We start from the raw sequence: 10953 nt of genomic DNA, 5'->3' as shown, positions 1-10953 counted from the left end.
CATCCATCCATCCATCCATCCATCCATCCATCCATCCATCCCTCCTCCATCCATCTAACATCCAACCATCCATCCATTCATCCATCCAACCAACCATCCATGCAACCATCCATCCATCCATCCATCCATCCATCCATCCATCTATCTATCCATCCAACCAACCATCCATGCAACCATCCATCCATCCATCTATCTATCCATCCATCCAACCATCCATGCAACCATCCATCATCCATCCATCCATCCATCCATCCATCCATCCCTCCTCCATCCATCTATCCAACATCCAACCATCCATCCATCCATCCAACATCCAACCATCCATCAATCCATCCTCCATCCATCCATCCATCCATCCATCCATCCATCCATCCATCCATCCATCCATCCCTCCTCCTCCATCCATCCATCCATCCAACATCCATCCATCCATCCATCCATCCATCCAACATCCAACCATCCATCCATCCATCCATCCATCCATCCATCTATCTATCCATCCCTCCTCCATCCATCTAACATCCAACCATCCATCCATCCATCCATCCATCCATCCATCTTGCAGTAAAGGATATTGATCATGTGTGCGTTGTCTCTTGGCTAGTGAATCTTCATCACTGATGCCGGCCATCAGATATCTGAGTCCGGTCACCCATGTCCGCGCTTCCTCAGAGTTTGAGGTCACCAAATCCAGAGACTCCATGTGATTTCCGTGGTAAATAGTGAAACAACAGCTCGGATCAAAGCTCCCTTCCGCATGGCGGTGGAAGATGTCAGACTGCCGACCTTCTGTGACCTTGTAGAGCGAGTCGATGGTGACTGGGGAGAGAGGAAAGAGAAAATGAAACCCTGAAAGAATGACCCAGTAGCGATGGATGACCAAAATGCAGAGATACATTCATTAGCAAAAGCCTTGCCAGCAGCGATTTGACCCACATTACGTAATCAACTACAATTAAGGATATGCTTGGGTGAACACTTCCATTTAAAAAGAAATGAATAGAAGCTGTTAATGAAACTTATCTGATTGTGTTATATGGAGAGCCAAAATATGACAGTTATCGCTGCTGCTACGACCTCGTCTACTGACTAGCCAATAAAAATGCAGCATGAAATGGTGTATTGATCAAAGTTTATTAGATCCATGTGTGATTTGTAATGATATTATAGGATTTTGAAATCGCACAGTCTATAGCAGGCATTACATGAAGCTCTCGACAGCCTCTGCGGGCACTGTGTGCTTCCTTGCCACTTCAGTCTTATCAATCATCCCAACACAAACCAGCCTCTGAATCCTTCAGCAATGCCTTTTCAAAGAGATATTTCACCCAAGCATGAAAATTCTGTCTCTTTTACACACACTCATGTCATTTCGGAGTCACATGCTGTTATTATTTTTGTGAAACACGAAAAAAAGGGATGTTTTGAAACATCTTCACACGGCTCTGGCCATGCAATGACAGTGTATAGCAACCACAGCTGTGAAAGCACAACAAATACCACAAACAAAAGCACCAAAAGAGTTTCATAAAGCCACTTGTGTATCTTTATTCCGAGTCGTCTTCTATGATAACTTTGTGTGAGGAACAGAAACTGAAATTAAACCATTTCATCAACTGCCCATCAACTGTTTCCCACATTCTTCAAAATATCTTCTGACTGAATTTTCATTTTCGGGTGAACTATCCTTTTAAAATGTTACTTCGCTGATTTTCAACCCACTTGGTTACAATGTCGGTATTATATGTGAATGCTGGACCGAGAAATTCACGTTTATTTGTGCCTTTGTAAAAAGGCTTTTGACAGCTCTAGGGCTTTCATGAAAACATCCAGTTTGAAATGTTGAATGTTTATCAGTTTTTTCATTTTAAGTTGAAATATCTCTTTAAAATATCCAGCTTATGTCTATTTGGTGTTTTTATTTAAAAATGACAAACTAAGACAAAAATAGACCAAGTAACTGGCAATATTGTGTCAATTTTAACTTCACTCTGAACTCTTGTGTTAAAGCAAGAGCTCTTGTATGTCTATGTGGTGTTATTAATCTGCTTTAAGACACACCATGTGTAAATTCATAAGTGGACAGCATTGCTGAGTATTTTCTGCTTAAAACTGCAGTGAACCAAAGACAGTCTCAAAAACACGGTGTGAAATCGCTGGTGTTTCTGACGTCACACACTACCTTGTAACCAATCAGATCAACGTGTGATCGTCAACCAGTGGATCTCTGAGTGAGTGAGTGGAGGCGGGGCTCATTTGAGTATTCATATAACCGCGTATACTAAATGATGCAAGGGTGTCGAGTTACAGTCAAGATATTTTAAGGCATGAAGACATTTTTTTTCCAAGGAAAAAACGTTTCAATTTGTAATTTTGGTGATCAAAGAGGAGTTTTAAGGGATAAAAGGGACTTTAAATTTCAGCATGGAATAGAATACAGTATAGATCAAACTTGGATCAAATTTTTGATGCTTTATAGTGTGTTTTGTATTCATTATATGCCAAGAGCTGCGTAAAGATTCATCAGAAATTTTTCCTTTTGTGTTTCGCTGGGGGGGAAAAGCAACGTACGGTTTTGGAATAACACAAGGAGAATATAAAATGACTTTTTTTTTCTTTCTGAATGAACAACTCAATCCAATAACACACATCTTTAAAACTTCCTGTTATGATAATAATCTTCCATCAAAGCCGTTGATTCCGGTGCTGATCCCTTAACCTGACAATGATCTGGCCACAATCTCTCTCTTTGTAAACGATGTGTTATCTTATGAGAGCAGTTCACAAACATATGAAGAGGTGGGGTGAACGAGGGCGAGATGGAGGGGGACAATAGCACTCGAGCTTTAACTGTACTGTGTAATAATCCACCCATCTGGGCTAGGTCAGATCAGCTCCGCTAAACACAAGCCTGAAGTGAATATGGAGAGGAGTGAACAGGGTTTATTTCCAGCACAGTAACAGAGCGCTCACCCAGGGAAGAAGGAGCGCTTATGCAGGATTCACTTCACCCAAACAAGTGACACAGATTGTGAGAGCGCGGTGTGTTTCTGGAAGCCCCTGGCCTGTGATTCATACACAGCCATTATGTAAGCGAGGAGAGACACTCAACATATCAAAATCTACACGGCTGCTTTGATGGGGAAGCAGAAGCGAGCGAGTAATACACAGAGACTATAAGAGAGCGAGGGAAAGAGAGAGGGAGAGCGACGAACAAGAAAGAGACATCAAGAAAGTGACAGAAAGAGAGAGAGATCAGTAAACCAAAAAGCACAGATGTGGAACATTGAAAAGCAGATTGTAGATGTTTCCATGCAAATAAGGATTATCAAATATTATAATAAAAATTGGAATATCACCACAAAAAAAAACACATTGCAAATGAAGAAGAGCTTCATGAGCTGTTCAGGAAATGGTGCAAAATAGAAAATTAAAGCTTACAGCTTTCAGAGGCAAAGTCACATGACTTTTCTGATGTATTCAGTAAATGTGTTTGCATTGTACACTAGAATTTTTTTCCGATTTTTTTCGATTTTAGTAAACTAAACTTAATTCACTGTTTATTCAATTGATTTGTCCAATGCATGTGAGTTCACAAAATTAAAAAGCTACCTGTACTTTGGGAGTTGGTAAAACCAAAGACTTTCTATACAGTAGATATACAACGCAATATTACTGTGAATGGGAAAAAGTGCAATGCGGCACATGGTTGAATAAGTCCCGCCTTCTGAATAAACGAGCCAATCTCCAACTGGTAAAGTCATTGCATCACTGCAGCTGCCAAGAAGCCCAGAGGACCTGTTTACACCTGATATTAAGAAGTGTTTTCATCAATCCGATCACAAGTGGATGACGTCAAACACAGGTGTGAATGGGGTCCAAAACATATTAAGCTCGTCCACTTCAAGCACTTCCAGAGGTAGCCACATTAAAACACATTTTCGTAGTGCTTTCGTAGTGTAAACGCTCATGTGTTCGAACAGCCGCAGAAGACGCAGACTCTCCGTCTACTGATCTAATGCGTGAACATTACGGGAAGAGCTCGAGCCGGACGGGATTTAAACTATGTCGGCTGGAGACACAAGTTCGGTTTGAAGACCGAGCACAATGTTCTCTCGCCATTCCTGATTTCTAACACACTCACAGCGTTCAGCTGGTCTTGTGTCTGTCAGAGCAGAAACTAAAGCTGATGTTTCCCGTCGTCTCCTTTCCCACTCACATGTAAATTGCATGAGTTTATTTCATCAATTAGATCGAAAGATCTGGAAAAGCCCAACATTTAACCCCCCATAGACCCCTCGAAGAAATCAGTGGCTGAAAGTGGAGTCATCTTTTACACGTTAAACAACATCTGGGTGTGTGTTTGACTTACTCTTGGCTTTCTCGCTCTTGCGAGACGGTCTCCAGCGGATGCAGGAACGGTGTTCATCCAGATAGAAGAGCCGGACCAGACCTTTGGAGCCGTTCTTCAGCTTCACCATCTGAGTCCCCGACTGCATCACACTCATGCATCGCTCAACTGCGAGAACAAAACACACACACACACACATGCACATTGAGTGGGTGGATGGGCACTTGAACAGTGAGGAGAAAATGCACAACGATATAAAAATGGATTCTGTCACTAAATATAAGGAACAGTTGAGTGGTGGGATATGACGACAACTGCGACCCGGCTCCGATCAGGATTTTTGGGAGCCGAAATAAATAATACCACATGATAAAAATAAGGCCCATGGATGATATGTAGCAATTCTTAACAACAATGTATGATATACTGTTACACATGCAATTTATTTCCCAAATGTTTATGTTCACTTAAGACATAACCGACTGTGTTTAACTGAATACTCTTGAAGCCGGGTATTTTGACATATTTCTGTGTGTAGTTGACCTGTGAACCCGAAGCCCAAAGTTCACTTTGTTTGTCCGCGTTCAGTATCTACAACAGTATCTCTTTCATGACTAAATACAGTTTCAATAACTCTTTTTTTATTGAGCATGTCGTGCAGTTTAGCAACTTTAGACTGCAGTATACGGCCTGGTTCTGGTTAAGTTAACTAAAATGGAGGAAATAAATGCACTAAAATATCACAGCACTGGTTTCTTGCTGTCATTGCTGTAGGGTTGCTGTCGTTGCAATGACGTTGCAAATGAAAACCTTTTCACAATATTCTAATTTTGAATTTGGGGTTTTCATAAGCTGTAAGCCATAATCATCAAAATTATAACAAATAAAGGCTTGAAATATCTCACTTTGCATGTAATGAGTCCATTACCCGGAACAATTTGTCCCAGGAACTTTTTTTCCCAGGAACTTGTTTTGCCCCAGCCCGGTTGCTCTCTGCGTTTACACCGCGGTCTAAAGTACCGGGAAGATTATAAACTGCTCGACGGCTCCTTCCAGTCTGCGACGCACAGTAATCAGTTTTGAGCACCACATTTATAATAAGTATGGCGGAGATTCAAACTGTGCTGCAGTTGTTTGTGATGTATTGGTTTACTAACGATGTAATTAACAAAACGGCAGAAAAGAGACGAGCACTGATACTATACGTGTTCAGAAAGCTCGTAATGCTAGATATAAAATTAAATGATGTATGTTATCAGCTATTGCGGACATTGACCGTGAGATGGCTGGGACGAACACGCAGAAAATGTCCTCTTCCTCTTCCACAAATACGCTTCCAGCAGTGGGTTTTGTATTTTTTATTAAATTCCATATTTGCAGAGACAACTCTTACTGCATGAAGCCACGATCCCCATTAGATTTTTAAAAATGGCGGTTAAAATAGAATGCTGCGTGGAGTCATCCAATCAAAATGCGGCGTGAACACAACCAATCAGCATCTTCAGTGCACAAGTCCCGCCCCCGAAAGTTCTTGAACTTTGAAAAAGTACTACCTCGCCAGCAGGGACTTTCGGAGGGGGAAATATTTACCCGGAACTTCATTTAGACTCTGGTTCCTGCGGTGTAAACACACCGAGTACCAAAGTTCCTAGTTCTTGGGGAAAGTTCCTGCGGTGAAAACACGCAGCGCTTCTGGGTTGCACGTCAGAACGTAGGCTCACTATTGGCCAGCATTACACGCATCACACACGTGACCAGCGTCGGCCAATAGTGAGCCTACGTTCTCTACGTTCTACGTTCGTACGTTACACTACGTGAACTCACTCACAACTTTTCTGGGATGGCAGATATCAATTACAAAAGAAGTCTATGGAGGAGTGAGCTCTCAGATTTCATCAAAAATATCTTAATTTGTGTTCCGAAGATGAACGAAAATCTTGCGGGGTTGAACAACATGAGGGAGAGAAATTACTGACAGAGATTACATTATTGGGTGAACTATCCCTTTAAACTGAAAAGGTTAAAGAAAGTTCAGGAAGCCTGCAGAGACTCCGAGAGCCAACATGATGCAACACAGCAGAGGGATCCTGCAACCCAGCTCATCTTCTGGACTGAGTGAGATGGAAACTCCCAGTCCTACAGGCCCACTGGGACCAATCGGCTTCACGTCGCCTGGCAGATCTGACGGTCTCTAAATAAAACTTCTGCTCGGCTAAGGCTGGCTCTCTGCAGAGGAGAACACGTGCACGTCTTTTCCTTCAAAATCCCTTTGCACTGTGACACGCGTGTGCTTCGGCTCATCTCCTCCATCAGAGGGTGGACGGGAAGGCCTCACATATGGAAGTAAAATAATGCCAAATAATAATAAAAAACTTGTTGAATTGCACTAGTTGAAAAAAATATGCATTGCATTAACCTTGCTTGCATTTTAATGCATTGTGTTTTTAAGGCTTGCATTTTTATGGGCTGAAATTCAACATGGTTGTGTGTTTAAGCTCTGAATAATTCAATTCAAAACATTTTATTAAAAATTCAATAATCCATATTCATCTTTCAGATTTCACTTCCAAAATATTCATTCTGTTTAAAAATACAACCTATAATATTCGACAGGCAATTTTTGCTCCATTTTATTTCACTTTACAAATCCGCTTCCACAAAATTCGACAGAAAATTCAACATTTCACATCTGGGAACTGCAGGAATAGCAATAGATTACTGATTCATAATCTCCATCTGCTGTTAGTCGACCTCAAAGACAATGCAAAAATACAATGCATTAAAAATGCAAGCATTAATGCAATGGTTTTTATTTTTTTATTAAGTGCAAGTTCAACACGCTTTTTGGTTTCAAAAACATTTGGCATTATTTTACTTCCATACACACGAAGCCTGAAAACTCTCTCTCCAAACATCCACTATCCTCTCAAGCACTCGACTAGTGTGCTTTCAGGTCACCAAGGAGAATCCAAAATGTGAAAGCGAGCAGATGAAACTGTTGTGTGTGTGAAGCACGTGTGTGTTCTCGATCTGACACGCTGGAAGCGGCGGCCTGAGGCGCTGGTGGGAGGAACGAGCGCTTGGATGATATAAAGCGGGAGTGGAATGTGATGTGATTTACTGTATACAAGAGACAAACACAATTAATACTCCGTTTCCTAACAAAGCACAACTTAATTGTTTGTTTCTTACTAAAAGTAAAACATTACATACAGGTGAAACTCGAAAAATTTGAATATAGTGCAAAAGTTCATTTATTTCAGTAATTCAACATAAAAGGTGAAACTAATATATTATATAGACTCATTACATGCAAAGTGAGATATTTCAAGCCTTTATTTGTTATAATTTTGATGATTATGGCTTACAGCTTATGAAAACCTTTTCACAATATTCTAATTTTGAATTTGGGGTTTTCATAAGCTGTAAGCCATAATCATCACAATTATAACAAATAAAGGCTTGAAATATCTCACTTTGCATGTAATGAGTCTATATAATAGTTTCACCTTTTAAGTTGAATTACTGAAATAAATAAACTTTTGCACGATATTCAAATGTTTCGAGTTTCACCTGTAAAGCAATAAAATATTGGCCAGTTGGAAAAGTTGATGTTTAATATATATGCATGTATGCATGTGATTTTAGACCGATGGAAATTCACTGTGGATAAAGCTATGCACCTGACATGACCGATAATAGTCCCATGTACATTTACTAAGAAATGAGAATTGCAATTTCACATACAAATACTTTTTACAATTCATAATTTATTCACTGTTGTTGTAACTAGAAAACTAGAAATCGATTATTAACTGAATATTAGAAATGTAAAAAAATGTACAGACATAAAAAAATTGTAAAACTTAAAAATAAAAATAAACTAATGCTGAAAATATATGAAAATAATTTAAACTATTGATAAATGGTGTAATAGTAAAAGATTAATACTGAAATAACACTGCATGTGCCATATTTTAACTTTTTTATGACGAATAGATTGTAATATTACGTAGCCACTAAATGGACATGAAGGAAAAATATATGAGATTGCAGGAAAAATGTATGTCAATGCTTTAGCATTCGCTTGCAAAATGTTTGTGTTACATTATGTCCATTCAGGGACTCCGTAGAATATAAATCATTAATCCCTGATGTGATTAATTTACATGTGAGGATCAAACCTGGTGTGAAATGTTCTCACACAGAATACCTGATGAATACACACAAACGTGAGTACAATGTGGAGCTTTTTTTTTTTTTCCTTTTTGAGTTTATGTATAGATATAACTATATGCCTTCATAGTATGGAAAAATAACAGAAAATCATACCGGTTTAGATCAACATGAGGGAGAGTAAATGATGACAGCAAAAAAAAAAAAAAAAGGCAGATCTGGCGCTGTGAAAAGATTCACAAGAATATTGTTACACAGTATCTTAATAAGTGTCTCTGTGACTTCCCGTTGCTCAAAAAATACCTTCTGAACATCAGAGATCATCTTAGCACCATATATTTGCCTAATATCACAGTTCTTAAGTATCATATCTATTTCAGATCTTGTCGAACACATGCTTGAAGACAGCAGCACTGGGAAGGATATAGATCATTTGGAGCCGGGTTTAACATAATCGACAGGACAATTGAGAAGGATTTAAAAACTAATCTCACTCTCAGAGAGGCGTCGACATGATGTAGATGCACACACTCATAAACAGCCGAGACACACTTCTCTGCTAGATTAGAAGGGCATAATGGATGCCGGCTCAGACATTGTCTGCCAATTCACGGCCTGTGATGATGAAGTGGAATTAACATTTCAGAAAATTAATTAAAAAATACAGTACATTAGAGAGAGATAAGGAAAAGTCCTGCATATGCTCCAATTCACACAGGATGAACAGTAGGTCGCTGAGCTAAGATGCTTATGAAGAACCCATGTTAGATATGGGTCTCTGGGTAAAAACAATGAATTATGACCCAGATTATGAAAGCCAGACATTGAAAGATCATGTTTTACATTGATCTAAATCTACAAAGGATCCAGAATTATCCCTTCCACTGACTCATCTGTTCATCTAATGACAGCAAGAGTGCGGCAGCATCCGCATCTGTCCCGACAAAACCAGGCCCACTTTCAATATCAGCACTTCACAGATTGGGACGCAATCCACAATCCAATTAGATTTGACATGACCATGAAAGACAATGCTTTATATTCCTCATTTGAAACACCCACTAACCCTGTTTCTTTCATCTCCGAACACTGACGCTCACTTTGCTCCCAGATAGAAGACCAAAAGTAGACTGTGTGGTGCCAATTAAACACAGATATATGTTTATATTGCCCAAAACAACACTAATTATCACTGTTTATGGAAAGTAATGCATTACAATATTTTGTTACTCCCTAAAAAAGTAACTAATTGCGTTACGTACTTATTATGACGTTACTTTTAGTATAGTTGGATTGGATCAGCAAAGACATTGGTTAATAAAGTAAGATTAAATACATAAAGTATATTTGTGTCATTTAACATATTTACTTATTGCAAGTTCAATACTCTTAATACATTTCACTTTCTAAAGTCCACTTGTAGTCAATAATTGTATCCCTTAAAATTAATCTTTGATTACCAAAATGACAAAATTATATGCCATATAATGAACACAAAAGGCAAAACACACTATAAAAGCATCAAAAATGTGATCCAAGTTTGATCTATACTGTATTCTATTCCATGCTGAAATTTAAAGTCCCTTTTATCCCTTAAAACTCATCTTTGATCACCCAAATATTTCCTTGAAAAAAAACTCTTCATGCCTTAAAATATCTTGAATGTAACTCGACACCCTTGCCTTATTAAGTATACGCGGTTCTATGAATATGCAAATGAGCCCCGCCTCCACTCACTCACTCAGCTCAGAGATCAGCTGGTTGACGATCACACGTTGATCTGATTGGTTACAAGGTAGTGTGTGACGTCAGAAACACCAGCGATTTCAAACCGTGTTTTTGAGACTGTCTTTGGTTCACTGCAGTTTTAAGCAGAAAATACTCAGCCATGCTGTCGACTTATGAATTTACACATGGTTTGTCTTAAAGCAGATTAAAAACACCACATAGACACATAAACAACATTAAAAGCTGGATTTTCACCACAGGGGGACTTTAATAATTTTGAGGAATACTGAATCTGTGTTTGTGTAAGTGAGATGAGTAAATGCATGCTCATATTTAGTCTAGATCTACAAAGCTGAATTTTCAGTATCATTACTCCAGTCTTCAGTGTCACATGATCAAAAAATAAAACATTAATTCTTATGTATCTCAACCATGTCATATATCTTACATGTTAATGTCAAAAAACAAGGGTGCAGAGATAGAAAACAAGGAAAGAGAGATTTTTAAGTGCACACTCTCTTCAAACAAGCCCGTCTCCTTATGAAAGATTCAGGTCACTCTCCAACGCATATTAAGATACTGTGACAGAATAGCACTCTCTGCTCTTATTAAGTGCTTGGTTTAGTCTAGCTTCCAATCTTCTTCTTCTTCCTTCCTCTTTTAATTGAGGTATTTTTAATCTACTCTTTTCCCTTTGT

General features: G+C 38.9%; 1 protein-coding gene across 1 annotated transcript in view; it reads right to left on the bottom strand.

Annotated features, from left to right (window-relative positions):
• The window catches only part of plch1 (phospholipase C, eta 1), a 115853-nt gene that overhangs the window by 57977 nt on the left and 46923 nt on the right, over window positions 1-10953 (bottom strand). Inside the window, exons 3-4 of the mRNA XM_079621614.1 lie at window positions 4373-4519; window positions 577-819 (exon numbers count right to left, since the gene is read on the bottom strand). Of these exons, the coding sequence (XP_079477740.1) occupies window positions 577-819; window positions 4373-4519 (390 nt within the window). The remainder of the gene's footprint in view (window positions 1-576; window positions 820-4372; window positions 4520-10953) is intronic.

The sequence above is a fragment of the Phoxinus phoxinus genome (assembly GCF_949152265.1).
Source record: "Phoxinus phoxinus genome assembly, chromosome: 8".
Classification (NCBI taxonomy): Eukaryota; Metazoa; Chordata; class Actinopteri; order Cypriniformes; family Leuciscidae; genus Phoxinus; species Phoxinus phoxinus.
The sequence above is the reverse complement of the archived record's forward strand: the minus strand, read 5'-3'. Positions and strand labels throughout refer to the sequence as shown.